Below are 18626 nucleotides of genomic sequence, written 5' to 3' on the forward strand. Positions count from 1 at the left end.
TTACAGGCCGTGCGGAACTCTGAACGCTACACTGCAGGGCTGTGTGGAAACGGCTGAAGTGACGGGCTTAGTCATTCCGGGGATCAAGGGAAGACCTTCGTCCAGGTGGGCAGTCCCCAAAGGCTGTCTTCTAAGATTTTTTTATTTGAAATCAGTCTAATCACACTTGATAAGATAAAAACATGTAATAACAATACAAAAAAGAAAACCAACTTGCAGATGTCAATGACATCTCTTAGCCTGCCTAAAAAATAAAAGTAGTGACACCCAGGTTCTCACAAGTATGTGGGACACATTCCTTCTCCAGAGCTCTTTAATCCATCCCCTCACCCCTTACCCCTCCCAAACACACACACACACACCTTCCCTCCCCACTACCCCCTCCTCTCTCTCCTTCCCTCTTCCTTCCCCGACCTACTCCCCAGCATCTCTCCCCCCCCCCCCCGCACAAAAACACACCCAAGGCATCCTCCCCTCTCCCTCCCAGGAGGGACTCTCCAGCCTGGAGGGCAACTTCTAAGTCTGCGCTGCCCCCACCCCAGCCCCAGGGGTTTCTGGGTCGATGCTTCAGCCTCTGCTACCTGCGCAGCCTCCACCCCAGTTCAAGGTCTGCAGGGTGAGCAACTCCGCCTCCACCAGCCTCACGGCCTCCCCCCTCCCCTCCCCTTTGCAGCGGCACTGACTCACCTGGCTGCCCCATGGCCCCGTGGATGCCCAGGCCTCCTCAGGCAGCGTGGCGGGGGCCCATGCTGCCCACGTGCCCTGCAGCTGCCCCGGCCTCTTCTGGCGCAGTCCCCGGGGCGGGGCTGTGGACGTCAGGTCAGTACCCATTTCCGTCCCGGGGCCACGCCAGAAGATGTGTCCCACATCTATAAAATACAGCTCCTAAGAGTCTAAACAAAAGGCTTCCGGAATGAGTCAACAGTCTCACAGAAATCAAATCTGCGAGATTAACTAAACCCAATTACGGCAACCCACACGGCCATACCCAAACCTCCTCAATTCTTTCTTTCTCGCAATACAGCTCGTGGAGTGGAGACAAGAACTGCGAGGATTGCCTGGCAGGCAGGCAAGGGGCGTCTGGGGGTGGTCTGCCATCACCTGCTTCCGTGTCCCCATCTTGGCATTCCTGGGAGGTCTCCCATCCCAATACTAGCCAAGGGGAACCCTGCTTCACTTCAGAGATCTGATAGGATCGGGCTCCCCTGAGGTATCCATAGGGGCCCAAAAGCATCTATTCTGCCTCTTCTGATAGCCTGACCCAAGTACTTCCCTGAACTTAGATGACGGTCCCCCTAGAAGTCCATGTATCAAAACTATCTTTTTCTGCAGCGATCTCTCCAGGGTTTAAGAAGCACAGTCCGCCTTTTCACCTTCTTCACAGACACAGCTGCCAGGCAATGGTTCAGGACGGTAACTGCAGCACCAGGTAGTTCAACTGATAAAGTTAGAGAATGATGCAGCGAAATATATTTAGCATGAGAAACATGGCCAAAGTTAATGAAGAAACTGTTTCTTCCTCCCCGAAAACACCAGAAATCGAGGGCATCCGATGCAGCTGTGGGCTACGAGATTCAGGACCAGCAAAAAGAGATATTTACACCACGAGGAGCGAAAATGTGGAACTCAGAAGATGTAGTGATGGCGACAGGCATAGGTAACTTTGGAGGGTGAAAGTGTTCTCTCCCGTTAAAAGAACCATTATGGGATAGTTTCTACCTCTGCAGATGCTGAATTCTACACACAATTCCCCACACACAGGGCCTGTTAGTAACTACTCCTCATGCAGATACCTTTCCATGTTAAAAGTGGTGAGCTGAAATTTCTCAGAGATTAGTTTTGTGTAATGCCTCTTGAGAACTGCTTGTCATCTAAAAATGTGAATTAAAGATGTTAGCTGGTCATAATATGTTGATGCCAATAGCAGAGAGGCTGGAGATTACTCTCAACTTGTACATTTCCTCATAAGATTATGGAAAGGAAATGTTTTTCATAATGTTGTACATGTCAGAAACTGTTAGATTAGCAGACAGTCTGAAGTAGTGAGTAGTGGTTTTTCTGATGCTGTAGAAGACATCCACTCAACCTGAATCTCTTTCTGCACAGTGTGCATTCAAAAGGTTTCTCCCCTGTGTGGGTTCTCTGATGTTCTTGAAGATGGCCACTCTGACTGAATCTCTTTCCACACATGGAACATTCAAAAGGTTTCTCACCTGTGTGGGTTCTCTGATGCTGTTGAAGTGTGCCACGGTGACTGAATCTCTTTCCACACACTGAACATTCAAAAGGTTTCTCCCCCGTGTGGGTTCTCTTATGCTGTTGAAGAGTCCCCCTCTCAATGAATCTCTTTCCACACAGTGGGCATTCAAAAGGTTTCTCCCCTGTGTGAGTTCTCTGATGCTTTTGGAGAGTGCATTTGTAACGTAATCTCTTTCCACACACTGAGCATTCAAAGGGTTTATCCTGTGTGTGGGTTCTCTGATGCTCTTGAAGACTGTGATTCTGACAGAATCTCTTTCCACACATTGAGCATTGAAAAGGTTTCTCCCCAGTGTGGATTCTCTGATGCTGTTGAAGACTGCCATTTTGACTGAATCTCTTTCCACACTGTGAGCATTGAAAAGGTTTCTCCCCTGTGTGAGTTCTCTGATGTTGCTGTAGTGTGCCACTCTGACTGAATCTCATTGCACACACTAAGCATTCAAAAGGTTTATCTCCTGTGTGGGATCTCTGATGCTTTTGAAGATTCTTACTCTGACTGAATCTCTTTCCGCACACCAAGCATTCAAAAGGTTTCTCCCCTGTGTGGGTTCTCTGATGCTGTTGAAGACTGCCACTCTGACTGAATCTCTTTCCGCACACTGAGCATTCAAAAGGTTTCTCCCCTGTGTGGGTCCTCTGATGCTTTTGAAGATTCGCACTCTGCCTGAATCTCTTTCCACACATTGAACATTCAAAAGGTTTCTCCCCTGTATGAATTCTCTGATGCCTCTGAAGATGGCCACTATGACTGAATCTCTTTTCACAGACTGAGCACTCAAAAGGTTTCTCCCCTGTGTGGGTTCTCTGGTGCTGCTGAACATGGCCAATATGACTGAATCTCTTTCCACACACTGAGCATTCAAAAGGTTTCTCCCCTGTGTGGGTTCTCTCATGCTCATGAAGATGGTGACGCCAACTGAATTTCTTTCCACACACTAAACATTCAAAAGGTTTCTCCCCTGTGTGGGTTCTCTGATGCTGTTGAAATTTGCCACTCTCACTGAAATACTTTCCACACCATGAACATTCAAAAGGTTTCTCCCCTGTGTGAGTTCTCTGATGCTGTTGAAGAGTGCAACTCCAACTGAATCTCTTTCCACACACTGAGCATTCAATAGGTTTCTTCCCTGTGTGGATTTTCTGATGCTCTTTAAGTTGGTGACCCCAACTGAATCTTTTTCCACACACTGAGCATTCAAATGGTTTCTCCCCTGTGTGAATTCTCTGATGCTGTTGAAGATGGCCACTCTTATTGAATCTCTTTCCACACTCTATGCATTCAAAAGGTTTCTCCCCTGTGTGGGTTCTCTGATGCTGTTGAAGATGGCCACTCTGACTGAATCTCTTACCACACACTGAACATTCAAAAGGTTTCTCCCCTGTGTGGGTTCTCTGATGCTGATGAAGAGTGAACCTGTGACTGAATCTCTTTCCGCACACTGAGCATTCAAAAGGTTTCTCCCCTGTGTGAGTTATCTGATGCTGTTGAAGATTGCCACGCCGATTGAATCTCTTTTCACACAGTGGGCATTCTAAAGGTTTCTCCTCTCTGTGTTTTCTTTGGTGCACAAAGCTGCCATCCTTCCTCTTAGGACTGCTACGATTCCTGGTGTTCTCTTCCAAGTCTTTATTTTTAATGCTGTCTGTCAGTTGCTGATGAAGTTCCTCACCCTCCTCATTCCTCTGATCACCCCCTGCTGGAATAAGCAGAGAGATCCTGTTAGCCTTAAGATACCTCCCCCCCCCAGACACACACACATATACCAGGAACCACAGCTGACCTCTTGCCCAGAAGGAGTTTCTGGGCCTCCAGATTTCAGGCCATCACAAAACGTCCCTCCCCTGTGACTCAGTGGGCTGAAGCAAGGTTGCCCAGAAGGGAATCAGACCCCCCCCCCATGGCTATTTCTCACCTGTTCCCTTGACCTAACCATGAAGGTGTTATGTTCCATTTCTAGCTCATGTCGATTTGGTTGTTTTCTCCTGGGCTTGGGTTCTACTCCTCGAAGGTGCCCCTCCCTCTTTGATGCATCCGGCTTTCCCCTCCTCATTCATGCCTGAAGGCTTTTGCTGTGTAAATCCTTATCAAGTGTCCCAGAGAAACATGTATAGCAATCTCACTGCCTGCCTACCAGCTACACAAATGGCCTCCTGTTTTCACACTGTTGTAGATCAAACAAATGCACTCTCAGAAAAAAGCCTTGCACCGAAAAGCTGGTTGTTAGTGGGTGTGGGGCCAGAGGGTACAGCCAGTTTGGTGTAGTGGTCAGGAGTGCGGACTTCTAATCTGGTGGGTTGGTTTTGATTCCCTGCTCCCCCACATGCAGCCAGCTGGGTGACCTTGGGCTCATCACAGCATTGATAAAACTGTTCTGACCGAGCAGGAATATCAGGGCTCTCTCAGCCTCACCCACCCCACAGGATGTCTGTTGTGGGGAGATTGGAAGCCGCTTTGAGATTCCTTTGGGTAGACAAAAGCAGCATATAAGAACCAACTATTCTTCTTCTTCTTCTGGCTTGGGATCCTGACAGGATCCTTTCCAGATCAGAGGCAGAGTGGGTGGCGGTCATCCCTGCCAGGGGGAAGGGTGTGTGAAAAAGGCTGGCAACAGAGAAGTGAGGATCCGGCCCCTTCCAGAGTCCTCCTGAGGGCCTCTCCCATCCCCTTTGCCTCAGGCCAGGACACCTTCTCTGGCTTGGCTGGTGGCCACAATTCTGGCCTCAGTTTCCCCTGGGCAAACACACACAGACCCACGAACACAGGAGGCTGCCTCACCCTGAATCAGGCCTTGGCCCACTGCAGTCAGTTTTCTCTACCCAGAGTGGGAGCCGCTCAGCTGTGCCTCACGCCGAGGTCTTTCCAGTAATAAAGCAGAGTCACCATCCAGCCCCACTCCTCACTCACTTCAAGGCCCGCTGCTGCCCTTAATACCAAGGCCTTGAACCACGTCCCAATCTCCACCAATAGCCAGAGGAGCTGCTGGCGGGCAGGTCGGATCGGGCCCCTCCACGGGGTCTCCGTAGGGACTCCTGGAGCATTCTGCATGAACTCCGGTTTCCAGATGAGGGTCGAGGGTAGCCCCATGTAAAACAAGCGGCAGTAATCCAGCCTGGGGGTGAGCACTGCATGGATCACTGCAGCTAGGTGGGAGAGACCTGGCGAACTACATTTGTGCCCTGCCCCTCCATTGATAGGGAGGCTTTGAAGGTCACCCCCAGGCTCTTGATGGTGCGCAAAGGTGTTACTTGCTCTCCGTCAAGGCAGGGGGGGGCACCCTTCCTCTTTGGGCCCCTCTTTCCCCACCCAGAGGACTTCTGGCTTGGAGGGACTGAGCTTCAGGGGAACCTGCCGGAGCCATCTTGCCACGGCCTCCAGACATGACCTCCTACCTGGTCCCTTCTAAGTCGAGATGCTGGGGATCGAACCCGGGACCTCCTGCAGGCCAAGCAGAGGCTCTGCCAGTGAGCCAAGACCCCTCCCCAAAAGCAGAGCAGACCTCCGAATGGTGTGTTCAAATTCAATCTTTTGATTCCTGCCTCACTACAAGGGCAGCAATTCCCACGTTTTGCACCCGGGACAGCCCCTTACCCAGAAAGGCCACATTCTCAGCGTTCTCCCGCATGACTTCCCTCCACAGAGCCCTTTGGGCCGGATCCAGCAGGGCCCACTCGGCCGGGGAGAAGGAGACGGACACGTCCTCCAAGGAGCAGGAGGGGAGACCCTGGAAGAGAAAGCAGACCCCCCCCCCCCAAGAGATCATGTCAGGCACAGGCTGCACAGCGGAAAGGAATTATCTGGGAAGAGACAGGAAATATTTATTTATTAAATTACTAGGGGCCAAGCCTGTTGCATTCAGGAATACTATGAGTGCTAGATTAGGGGGGTGGGGTGGAAGAACTCTGTGGATGGCCTCCCCCTCCCCCCAGGACCTGGAAAGGCTGCAGGCAGCTCTTAGGGAACTCACTGGCAGGGGCAGCTCTCACGCGGCAGGGATCTGCAGCCTCCGAGGGAAGTGGAAGGAGGAGGGGATGGTCAGGGGTGGGGGATGGAAGGTGATTGGCTGGCCACTGGACAGACAGGCAAGCCAGTTGGAGGAGGAGGCACTCAGGGGTGGGACAGCCGCCATGATTGGGTGTTAAGCGCTGAGTGGCACTTAAGCCATGAGACCAGCTCCTCCTCCAAGGCCTTACCAGAAATATATTATTTGTGTGGAACAGATATTTATATACCGCTCTCCCTTCATGGCTCAGGGCAGTTTAGCGAAAACCAGGAAATCACAATACGGGTAAAAAACGTGGCTCAATAATTACCATACAATAACAAGAGTCGTGACAGAAACATTTGGTGAAAATGATTTTGTCTTAAGTAAAACACTCCCGTAGGAGGTTCAGTCCAGGTTTGCCTTTTTGCTTGCTCCCTCTGTGGGAGGGGGAGGGGGTCTGGGGTCCCAGTGGGTGTTGCTGGACCTCAACCAAGTGTCTGGTGGAAGATCTCCCTTTTGCAGGCCCTGTGGTAGTTCCGGCAGGGCCCGGACGTCTCCTGGGAGCTCGTTCCACCAGGTAGGGGCCACTGAGGGAGGACCGATGGTTGTGAGTCCCTGCAATGGGCAGAGGGTTGGACTAGATGACCCTGGAAGTCCCTCCCAACACTATGAATCTATGAAAGGAACAGCATTGTAGAAAGCGCAGGAGCAGAAGCCCCCTCCCCCAAGAAGGGAGGAGGGCCCAGGCTGCCCCCTGCTCCTCTCTCCTACCTGGACTGGGGGTGCAGCAGCCTCTTCCTCCCCTCTGAAAAGAGGAAACCTCAACAGCATCTCTTCACTGCCTGGTAGGGAGGGAGGGAGGGAGGGAGGAAGGATGGAGGGAGGAAAAGAGGGAGGGAGGGAGGGAGGAAGGATGGAGGAAGGGAAGCGAGGGAGGAAAAGAGGGAGGGAGGGAGGAAGGATGGATGGAGGGAGGGAGGGAGGAAGGAAGGATGGAGGGAGGAAAAGAGGGAGGGAGGGAGGGAGGGAGGGAGGGAAGGAAGGAGGGAGCAAGGAAGGATGGAGGAAGGGAAGCGAGGGAGGAAAAGAGGGAGGGAGGGGAGGGAGGGAGGGTGGGAGGAAAAGAGGGAGGGAGGGAGGAAGGATGGAGGGAGGGAGGGAGGGAGGGAGGAAGGATGGAGGGAGGAAAAGAGGGAGGGAGGGAGGGAGGGAAGGAGGGAGCAAGGAAGGATGGAGGAAGGGAAGCGAGGGAGGAAAAGAGGGAGGGAGGGGAGGGAGGGAGGGGAGGGAGGGTGGGAGGAAAAGAGGGAGGGAGGGAGGAAGGGAAGGAGGGAAGGAGGGAGGGTTTAATTGTTTGTTCCTTCCATCACACACACCCTTGCCAAGGTTGTGAAACCTTACCCTGTGTAAACTCAGCACATGTTTAAACAGTGTTTTACTAAATCCTGGGAGAGGCAGAAGAGAAGCAGCAGGTACCCATGAGCCTCAGGGCTTATAGATGCTGACAACACATATATGGACAAAGCAAGGTCTTCCTCTTATTCCTGGGCTGCAGAGACTAGTTTTCAGAGTTCTGCTGCCCTGGAAGCTGGAGGCTCCCTTCATTCACCTGGATGAAGAGCCTTGTTGAGGTTTGTGCACATTTTCTCTTTTGAGCCACCTGGAGTCCCTCTTATAGATTTTTAAAAACTCATACCGCGTGCGTAGGGTCTGGGCTATCCTGGTCAGGGCTGCCTCTTACAGAAGGAAGCTCTGATTAGAAGTTTTTAAATTAACAGGAGGCATTGCCGTCCCTTAATCTCTCTCATCTTTCTGACACCAGGAGCCACAGATTAATTCTGTGTTTTGGGAAGAACTATTCCATTTTTACCTGACCAAAACACTCTACCCATCGAATTCAGAGGGTTCCCTCATCCCTTCCCAGCACAGCCATCCTCACCGCAGGAGAGGGCATCTTGGGCACGCTCCACGGCCTGCGCCCCGTGCCCTTCCTTGGAAGGAGCTCCTCCTGCCTCTGGGATTGCAGCTTCCGCCTTCATGGATGGTCCCGACATCTGAAAGTGCAGCGAGGGAAGGGGGGAAACAGATGGAAGGGAAGAGACCAAGCCGTGGGTCCTGCCCCACTCCCAGGTGCTGAACCCTTCTGTCAGCAGACCTGGTCAGTTTTCTGAAGGGATGAGAAATGCTCTAATATTTCTCAAAGGGGGCTCTCACGTCTCCCAATTGAATGATTAACCCCTTGATAAATGTCCAGCAGGGAAGCTTCAGGATAAGGCCAGAGATCGTGGCTTGAATGGGACACCCCTGCAGGAATCCCCCCCCTCACCTGCTCGGCCTGCCTCTCCTCCTGGGCCTGGCTGAGGAGGAAGCCTTCGGCCAGGGCCACCGCCTGGGCGCTGCTCTCCGGCCCGCATCCTCTCACCCAGCCCTGCATCTCCCGGGGCAGGAGGGCCAGGAACTGCTCCAGGGTCACCCGGTCCAGCATCTGCCTCTTGGTGCTCCTCTCCGGCTCCAGCCTGCGGCTGCAGAGTCCGTGGAGCCGGCTGCAAACCTCCCGGGGCCCAGCGGCCTCCTGGTAGCGGAATGGCTGGAAGCTTTGGCTGCCCACCTCTGTGGTCATGGTGTCCTGAGCCAGGGTCTCTGGCCCGGCCCTTCCCCGGAATTCAACCCCACTCCCGGCTTGGGTGGGATGGGGGCCTCTGCTTGGCGTCCTGCCAGTTCCGGGTCCTTTGGGGTCCTCCTCTCCCACCTCCTTCGCCTTGTCCTTGGTCACCTCTGACTCTGTAGTGATGCCTTTATTCCCTTGGCCGTGAAGTCAGGCCTCTCCCTGGGGGGAGGGAGAGGGACAGGCAGCAACCTGTCAAAAGGGGAAAGAAAAGGGACTGGATCACGTCAGCAGACTCCGCCCTTCTCTGCCTGTCCGAGTCCTCGTGCTGAGCTTGGTGGGCGTTGGGGGTGCTTCCGTGATCTTTGCCAGATCTGCTCTCTGCACTTTTACCCCGATTTTTTTAAAAATCTGCTGGGTGGGTTTCCGTCAATAGCTGCCCCTCCAGCCCCCCTCATCTGGGGGGCACATCTGGGGCTCTGGATGAGGCTGCAGCTGATCCCAAGACAGAGAACAAAGAGGAGAAATTATTAGCCCAAAACAAGTGGGTCAAAGAACCAGGCGGTATAAATATTTTCTCTGAAAAAGTAGAACTATGAAAATACATGTATTTATTTTTAAAGAATGTTCAGGACATGGAAGAGCCTCAATATTAGCCTCACACCTAAAAGCAATCTAAGAATAAAAAAACAAACAGCCACTGGCCTAGAGCAGACATGCTTCAGGCGCAAAGAAAAATACAAAAATAAACTGCAAAATTCCTAGGCTCGGAGCATATGCTCCAGTCTATCAAACAGGAAAAAGGAAGGGAAAGGAAAAGAAGAATAAGAAGACAAAGAAGGCTCTTATATGCTGCCTTTCTCTACCCGAAGGAGGCTCAAAGTGGCTTCCATTCGCCTTCCCTTTCCTCTCCCCACAAGAGACACCCTGCGAGGTGGGTGAGGCTGAGAGAGCCCCGAGACTACTGAGGAAGAAGAAGAGGGGTTGGTTCTTCTATGCCGCTTTTCTGTCCCCGAAGGAATCTCAGAGCAATCCTCTTCCATTTCCTGTCCTCCAAACAGACACCCTGTTAGGTAGGGCTGAGAGAGCCCTGATATCACTGCTCAGTCAAAACAGCTTTATCAGGTCTGTGACTAGCCCGGGGTCCCCCAGCTGGCTGCCTATGGGAGAGGAGCGGGGAATCCCAGGGGGCTGGCCAGACTAGAGGTCCGCCCTCCCACCGCTGCCCCCAGCTGCCTCCTAACCCCTCCTCCCAGGTCCCCCGCTGGCTGGCTGGCTGGCTGGCTGGCTGGCTGCAGAGGGAGGCGGATCGGGCCCTCCTCGTCTCCTTCCCCTCCCGGCACTTTCCACGACCTGCCCCCTCCCTCCCCCGATGGGGAGAGCTGGAGCCCTTAAGCCAAGCGCATCGCCCGCGGATGACCCCAGATGGTTGCCAACCTGCAGGCGGGGCCTGGAGCCCTCCCGGGATGGCACCCCACCTGCTGGCGCCATCCCCCGCTCCCAGTGCACCCCCCCTTGCAAGAAACCGCCGCTTACTCCCGAGGAGGCCTCCTCCTCCGGAAGCAACCCCTCCCCCTCCCCAAAAGGAGCACTTCCTCCCCCCCCCTTTGCTGCTCCTCTCCAGCTGGGAGCTCGGCGAGTTTAACCCTTTCGGTGCGGTACAGCAGGGGTAGTCAACCTGCAGTCCTCCAGATGTTCATGTACTACAATTCCCCCTGCCAGCGTATGCTCATGGGAATTGTAGTCCATGAACATCTGGAGGACCACAGGTTGACTACTCCTGCTGTAGAGGGAAGCCGAGGGGCTCCGGGCCTGGGGGGGCCAATGGGGCTGCTCTGTAGTAAGTGCAAAAGGGGCCGCAGAAAGCGGGAGAGCCAGGCAGAAAACGACTCCGCTCCGTCCTCCATATGGCGGCCTTTCAAATACTTGAAGATGGTTCTCAGATCCCCTCTCAGTCGTCTCCTCTCTAGGCTAAACAGACCAAGCTCCCCCAACCTTTCCTCCTACGTCTTGGTCTCCAAACCCCTCACCATCTTTGTTGCCCTCCTCTGGACACGCTCCAGTTTGTCAACATCCCTCTTCAACTGGGGTGCCCAAAACTGAACCCAGGACTCCAAGTGAGGCCGAACCAGAGCAGAGGAAAGCGGTACCATCACCTCTTGCTCTTGAATTATGCACACAGCAGTTCTTCCACATTTTAACCAGAACCAACTAAGTCCATTTCAAAAGTGGGTAAGTGATACTGTCAATTTAGGTCTTTCTAATTTGAGCAAATAGAGAACCTAAATCCATTCAAGATTTGGATGAACCGCCCTGAGCCTCCAGGGAGGGCGGTATATAAGTATGATAAATAAATAAATAAATGAACAATTTGGGCATAATGGAAAATCTGGCAAAGGATCATCCAGTGTTGAGTTATGAAGAAGCTGCAGAACACTTTCATTCTTGAGTTTTCCATGTCGATTTTTGCCCCCCCCCCTCGTCCTGATGAGATGCCTGGCAAATATGCTTGTTCATGAACAGCTTTGGATTCAAAACAAATTTGGTTTATAATTATTGCTAATCTGACAGCTACATGTTGGTTAAGTTGCTAAAAATATTCCTCATTACTGTTCAGTACCTTAAAATCTCTCTTTAAGAGTCTTTCAATGTATGTTTCAGCCGTATCTCACTCTGCCCAGAGTAGCCAGCACAGACAAAAATATGCGGGACCAGGATTGGTGCGATGGTGGACCTTTTCTGCACAATCTCCATCATGTTCCAAATGCATCCTTTTTTGAAATGTATAATTCATCTTGTTAATGAGAGATTGGGGTATAATGCCCTCTAGATCTCCATGCTATTCTGCAGGGTCACTTCCTTGGAAAAGAAATGAAGAATGAAGCCACAGTCAAACTTCCAAAGAAGCTGAAACACTGAAACCGACCAAGGCAAAAAACAAAAACACCCCAAAAACACCTTTATTCCATGGATGGATTTCCAAACCGAGTTTCCAGTCAAGTCAAAACCAGTCCCTGGGCGGATCTCTCGTTTTTGGAACACCTCTTCAGTGACTAAATACATAATAAAAATATTGTTTCAGTACACAATTGGACAAATTATAGATATATTATGTACCTTTTAGGTAGCACACCTTATGGACAATAAGGTTTCCTTCCAACTGAAAATTTCTCAAGCAGAAACCCTGTCAACTCTGCAAGATACATACTTATTTCTACTATTATTAGTCAAGATTCTTTTGAAGTTGCATTTTCCCAGTTTACAAGGAATACTTACAAAAGCATCTCACCTCAACCAAAAGGTTTTCACTTTCAAAATGATATCTTTCCAAATCAACATTTTCAGAAGCACAGATCATTCTGTAAAATACTGTAAAAGGAGATTTTGAAAAGGAGATTCATTAGAAAAAATGTTTCTAGGTATCACAAAGTTTGTTGTTTGTTGTTAGTCATGTTGTGTTGTAGAATCATAGAATAATAGAGTTGGAAGGGACCTCCTGGGTCATCTAGTCCAACCCCCTGCACTATGCAGGACACTCACAACCCTCTCGCTCATCCACTGTCACCTGCCACCCCCTTGAGCCTTCACAGAATCAGCCTCTCTGTCAGATGGCTATCTAGCCTCTGTTTAAAAATTTCCAAAGAATTTTTTGTAAATTGTTACTTGATAGATTGTTGTGATGTTCTATTGAAATTTGTATAATGTTACAGAGATTATTATAATGTTCCATGTAAACCGCCCAGAGCTGTAAAGAACGGGCGGTATAAAAATCCAAATAAGTAAGTAAGTAAGTAAGTAAGTAAGTAAGTAAGTAAGTAAATAAATAAATAAGTTTCTTAAAGAGATGCACCCTTGTTATAAAGGCATTATATCATCACGTTAGTACAAAGCTCATACCTTCAGAGAAGACAGGCTCTTCTGCAGGGGTGAGTTATTTTTTCATATATTTTTAACATTTGCTAAATGTTTATTGGGTGATACAATATATGGTCACATCAACCTGCCCTCCATGGCCACTGATGGGCCCGGAGGGGCCTCAGGTGGGAGGGGCCTCAGGTGGGAGTGGCCTCAGGTGGGCGTGTCCACAGCTATGCCTCCCAACCATACCTTGCCCAATCACACCATGTCTGGGGTTTCTTGGGAGCCTGAAGAATGTTTCCGGGGTTTCTAAGGTGGACATAAATGTAAATGCATGAACGTAAGGCAGCTAAAGGCCCACAGAGGCTAAGTCTGGGTTACCAGCCATTTCTCATCAATAGTACGGAGGATCAGTAGATACTAGGAAAATACTTCCTGCAGTTGCTCAGTAAGTATTTAATGGGGGAAATAATTTCTAGAATATTACTCAAGTACAGCTGGTAGTTATTATCCACCCTTGGTTAAAGGATAAGGACTGAGACAGGACACTGGGAGCCAGGCTCTGTTGAGAGCTGATGTCCTGACGTTAGGGTGAGTTTCACTTATACAATTTCTATACCTAATGAGGCTGTTTGATATGCCTCTTCATGCCCTTAATGTTGTAATTAACTTTCTAGTTAATGCTGCTGAAGAAAGTCATGAAACAGGCCTTGTTGTACCGGAATCCTGGTCAGCCGGCATTCGAGAGCAGTTCTCCTTTGGCTTCCAAGGACTGGACAATGATCAGGACTTAGAAGTTTTGATGTACATATTTTTGTATACATTTATGTACATGCAAACTATTCTCCTGCAGATCTCTCATTTGTATGCTCCTTCTGCTTGAGGGTGGTTTGCCCTTTTGCATATTTAGACTCTGCCCACCAAATTCGCCTGCCTCCGTGAGGATCCATGAGCCTCAGAGCCACCTCACGCCGTGATGCTGAAACTCCCCACTTCTCCATTTCAAGGTGTTTGCTGCAAGACACATCCTGTCTCTCGAGGGAAGCAGGCGGCCTCCTAGCTGAGCTGGAAGATCCATCCTGTTGAAACTGGTTTTCAGCAATCTGAAGCCGCTTTAGACTTGTAACGTCTGCCCAGAAGACAGGAAAAGCTTCTTAACCTTTTATCAGACACACCCCAGGAGGAGCTAAGGCTCATCTGAATACACACGCAAGGGAGGACACCGTAACATGCATCATTGTAGGAAGTGGGAAAACTAGATAGCAACTCCCCCTTGGGGCCTGCCCCATAGGAGGGGAAGGGAGCTGATTGCCGGGCGGCTCCCTCTGTAGGCCGGCTCCTGAGAGCAAGAGCCAGAGACATCCACACTCCCTTTCAGAGCATTTGCGAAAACGTTTGCAAACATTAAAAGCTCAGATTGTCTGGCCCCTTCCCTCCGTCTAATCTCGGGGGTAACAGGGGTGTATGGGTCAAGGCAGGAGGGTGTCATCGCCATGGGGTTTGGAGGCCAGCCCATGGGGCATCAGCTAGCTTCCCGTGGCGCTGAACCGACATAAGGCATGGCTTGGTCCCTTTTCATGCGCACTGGTTGCCACTGTCCTTTGTATGTCTCCTCTAGTCGGTAGAGTCACTGGCCTTTCTTCCAAGGGCCGATATTCCAAGGCTGCCATTTTAGCTTAATAACCACGTAGTTATTATAGTAGCAAGCTAGCTGAAGTCTTAATTAGGCCCAATGGGTTAGTGGTTGCCCGTGAGCCTTTAGGATAATTTATTATTTATTTATGCATTGTATTTATATACTGCCCTCCCCGAAGTAACGCAGTAACGCAGTTTGTAATAATAATGTGGTGATAACAACAAACAACAATACTGTGATAACATTAAACAACATTGTAGAATGGTAGAATTCCGGGGAGAATATAATAAACTCGTGCTGAAGGCCCAGTGGGTTGGGCGGATCTGTAGCGATTGCAATCGGATGGAGGCTGGGGGGCCAATGGGATGCGGCAGTTCAGGTCGACCTCAACCAAATGCCTGGCGGAGGAGCTCCCTTCTGCAGGCCCTGCAGAACTGTTCACGTTCCGTCAGGGCCCTGATCTCCTCTGAGAGCACATTCCACCAGCTGGGGGCCAGGATGGAGAAAGCTCTGGCCCTGGTTGAGGTCAAGCAGGCTTCCTTTGGGTCAGGGACCACCAAGAGGTTGGAGGTGGTGGAGCGCAAGGCTCTTTGAGGGGTGTAGGCAATCTCTTTCTACCCACTAAGCATTCAAAAGGTTTCTCCCCTGTATGGGTTCTCTGATGCTGTAGAAGACTGTTACTGTGACTGAATTTCTTTCTGCATTGTGAGCATTCAAAAGGTTTCTCCCCTGTGTGAGTTCTTTGATTCTGCAGAAGATGGTCACTCCAACTAAATATCTTTCCACACTCAGAACATTCAAAGGGTTTCTCCCTTTTGTGGGTTCTTTGATGCAGTAGGAGACTGTCAATCTGCCTGAATCTCTTTCAATGCAGTGACCATTCAAAAGGTTTCTCCCCTGTGTGGGTTCTCTGATGCTGTTAAAGACTGCCACTGCAACCAAATATTTTTCTACACTCTAAGCCATGATTTTTCAACCAGAGTTTCATGAAATCCTGAGGGCTCTTGACAGGCCTGGAAGGGTTTCCTGAAGGGGTGAGAGTTAATTATTTTTAAAATATATTTGTAAAATTTGCTAAACATTTATTGAATGATATGACCATATATGGTCATATCAACATGCCCCGCCCCAAATGGCTAATGATGGGTCTAGAGAGGATGGGAAGGATGGATGTGTATACAGCTTTGCTTCCCAACCATATTGTGCAGGATTATGCCACTTCCGGGGTTTCTCGAAATTTGAAGAATGTTTCAGGGGTTTCTCAATGGTAAGAAGGTTGAGAAAGTCTGCTCTAAGCATTCAAAAGGTTTCTCCACTGTATGGGTTCTCTGATGTTGTTGAAGAGTGCCACTCTGACTGAACCTCTTCCCACACACTAAGCATTCAAAAAGTTTCTCCTCTGTGTGGGTTTTTTGATGCTTTTGAAGATTACCACTACAACAGAAACTCTTTTCACACACTGAGCATTCAAAAGGTTTCTCCCCTGTGTGAGTTCTCTGAGGATGCTGAAGATGGCAACTCTGACTGAATCTCTTTCCACACACTGAGCATTCAAATGGTTTCTCCCCTGTATGGGTTTTCTGATGCTTTTGAAGATTGCCACTACAACGGAATCCCTTTCCACACACTGAACATTTAAAAGGTTTCTCCCCTGTGTGGGTCCTCTGATGCTGTTGAAGATGGCCACTCTTATTGAATCTCTTTCCACACTCTGAGCATTCAAATGGTTTCTCCCCTGTGTGGGTTCTCTGATGCTGATGAAGATGGCCACTCTGACTGAATCTCTTTCCACACACTGAGCATTCAAAAGGTTTCTCTCCTGTGTGGATTGTCTGATGCTGATGAAGAGTGAATCTGTGACTAAATCTCTTTCCACACACTGAGCATTCAAATGGTTTCTCCCCTGTGTGGGTTCTCTGATGCTGTTGAAGAGTGCCACTCTGACTGAATCTCTTTCCACACACTGAGCATTCAAAAAGTTTCTCCCCTGTGTGGGTTCTCTGATGCTGTTGAAGAGTGAATCTGTGACTGAATCTCTTTACACACACTGAGCATTCAAAAGGTTTCTCCCCTGTGTGGGTTCTCTGATGTTCTTGAAGATGGCTACTCTGACTGAATCTTTTTCTACACTCTGAGCATTCAAAAGGTTTCTCCCCTGTGTGGGTTCTCTGATGCTGTTGAAGAGTGCCATTCTGACTGAATCTTTTTCCACAAACTGAGCATTCAAAAAGTTTCAACCCTGTGTGGGTCTTCTGATGCTGTTGAAGAGTGAATCTGTGACTGTATCTCTTTCTGCACACTGAGCATTCAAAAGGTTTCTCCCCTGTGTGGGTTCTCTGATGCTGTTGAAGATTGCCACTCTGACTGAATCTCTTTCCACATTCTGAGCAGTCAAAAGGTTTCTCCCCTGTGTGGGTCTTCTGATGCTGTCGAAGAGTGTGAATCCAACGGAATCTCTTTCCACACACTGAGCATTCAAAAGGTTTCTCCTCTCTATGTGTTCTTTGGTGCACAAAGCGGCCTTCCTTTCTCTTAGGTGTGCCTCGATTCTGGGTGCTTTCTTTCAAATCCTCATTTTTAACTCTCTCTGGCAGTTGCTGATCAGGTTCCTTCCCCTCCTCACTTCTCCAACTGACCCCTGATGGAATAAACAGAGAGATCCTGTTAGACTTAAGGATACCGGCCCCTCCCCCACAAGCGCCACAGCTGGCCTCTTGCCCAGGAGTTACTGAGCCTCCAGATTTAAGGCCCCCAGAAGACCCCCCCCCGCCTTATGCAGATTGCATGAAACCCAACATTGCTCAGAAATGAATATATTTCCTATGCCAATTCCTTGCTTGTTCCCTTGAGGTCATTGGGAAGGATACTCACTCTCAGCCAGCCTGTTTGGGAAGGAAATATGCTCTTGGGGTCTTTTTGAGAAACTCTCCAGCCTGTCTTCGGGTGCAAGGCCCTTTTTTGTCTCCGCCAAATTGTCTCTTATTCTTCGGGCTCCTTTCACAGATAGAAAGGGAGAGAGATTCTTCTTACATGGGAAAAGAGAAAAACTGAAGAATAAAAATTCTCCGGGAGGGGCAGAAACACGGTCAAGATGAAAGCCCCCAACGTGCAACAGTATCAGGGAGTTGCATCTGTGGGGCGAAGCTCCCTTGTACCCCTAGAAGGTTCCTCCCCCCACCCCCTCAAGGCTGGATTCAAGAATGTGATGATTGGTTCATTGTGCAGGAGGGAAGTGGGACTGGGGGCCTTCTGTGACTCTTTGGGAAATTCCGTCCACGAAGACCCTTGATTGGGTCCCTGGGACCCCCTGACCCTTGAGAGGGGAAAAGCATAATGCCAGAGGGAAACCATGCAAACTTTATGCTCAGGGCTTGGGACAGATTCAGGGGTGGTGGCAGAATACCTGCTGGGGGAGCTTAGGGGGATCCTGACTCCCTGTTTGTCACTCATGAACTCTTGACCTGTGTGGCCCACGGAGACGGGGGAATCGCTCTCTCTGTGGGTGACTGCAGCCTGTTTAGCGATGTACCTGTGAGGTAGCTCTGATGGATGCACCTGTTCAAGGATGTTCCGCACAGGTGTGGTTGGTGACCTCTTTCAACCTATGCTTGTCTTTGACCACCTAAGACGGGCCCGATCCTGACCTTCATGCTACGTCTTCCACAAAGGCTTCTAGAGGCCCTTGGCAGTGTCAGGAGCCATCATGGGACGATGGCCACTGGGGGCTCCAGGTGGGCCTGACCCACACGCCTCAGCACAGGGGGCTGCCTCTGGCTACTCAGGCCCTGGGCCCACCGGAGTCGGCATTCCCCTCTCAGACGGGCAGCCCAAGGCTCAGGCCCTTTCACTTCACCTCCTGCCTGACCCTTCACACTGGAGATGCTGCCGGGGATCGAACCCGGGGCCTCCTGCAGGCCAAGCAGAGGCTCTGCCAGTGAGCCAAGACCCCTCCCCAAAAGCAGAGCAGACCTCCGAATGGTGTGTTGATATTCAATCGTTTGATTCCTGCCTCACCACAAGGGCCCCAATTCCCACGTTTTGCACCCGGGTCAGCCCCTTACCCAGAAAGGCCACATTCTCAGCGTTCTCCCACATGACTTCCCTCCACAGAGCCCTTTGGGCCGGATCCAGCAGGGCCCACTCGGCCGGGGAGAAGGAGACGGACACGTCCTCCAAGGAGAAGGAGGGGAGACCCTGGAAGAGAAAGCAGACCCCCCCCCTCAGAGATCACGCCAGGCAGAGGGAAAGGGACAGGATGCAGGGCTTGGGAGGGGGGAGGGAG

General features: G+C 50.5%; 2 protein-coding genes across 6 annotated transcripts in view; both read right to left on the reverse strand.

Annotated features, from left to right (window-relative positions):
• Positions 1–124: 124 nt before the first annotated feature.
• On the reverse strand, positions 125–10425 carry LOC143833935 (uncharacterized). Of its 5 annotated transcripts, none has more exons than XM_077330277.1 (6): positions 10387–10425; positions 8572–9102; positions 8185–8299; positions 7017–7087; positions 5852–5984; positions 125–3959 (listed from the first exon to the last, which is right to left on the reverse strand). In XM_077330277.1, the coding sequence occupies exons 2-6, from the start codon at positions 8863–8865 to the stop codon at positions 2023–2025; spliced, it is 2550 nt and encodes an 849-aa protein (XP_077186392.1). In that variant the 5' UTR covers positions 8866–9102; positions 10387–10425; the 3' UTR covers positions 125–2022. The 5 variants fall into 5 exon arrangements, with proteins under 5 accessions (XP_077186392.1, XP_077186391.1, XP_077186394.1 ...); XM_077330276.1 differs by having other exon boundaries at positions 10288–10417; XM_077330279.1 differs by lacking the exon at positions 10387–10425 and having other exon boundaries at positions 8854–9094.
• Positions 10426–14420: 3995 nt separating this feature from the next.
• The window catches only part of LOC143833796 (uncharacterized), a 39090-nt gene continuing 34884 nt past the window's right edge, over positions 14421–18626 (reverse strand). The window contains 3 exon segments of the mRNA XM_077330022.1: positions 14421–16982; positions 17216–17338; positions 18406–18538. Coding sequence (XP_077186137.1) covers positions 15595–16982; positions 17216–17338; positions 18406–18538 — 1644 coding nt within the window. The 3' untranslated portion in view covers positions 14421–15594.

This window comes from Paroedura picta, chromosome 3 (assembly GCF_049243985.1).
Source record: "Paroedura picta isolate Pp20150507F chromosome 3, Ppicta_v3.0, whole genome shotgun sequence".
Classification (NCBI taxonomy): Eukaryota; Metazoa; Chordata; class Lepidosauria; order Squamata; family Gekkonidae; genus Paroedura; species Paroedura picta.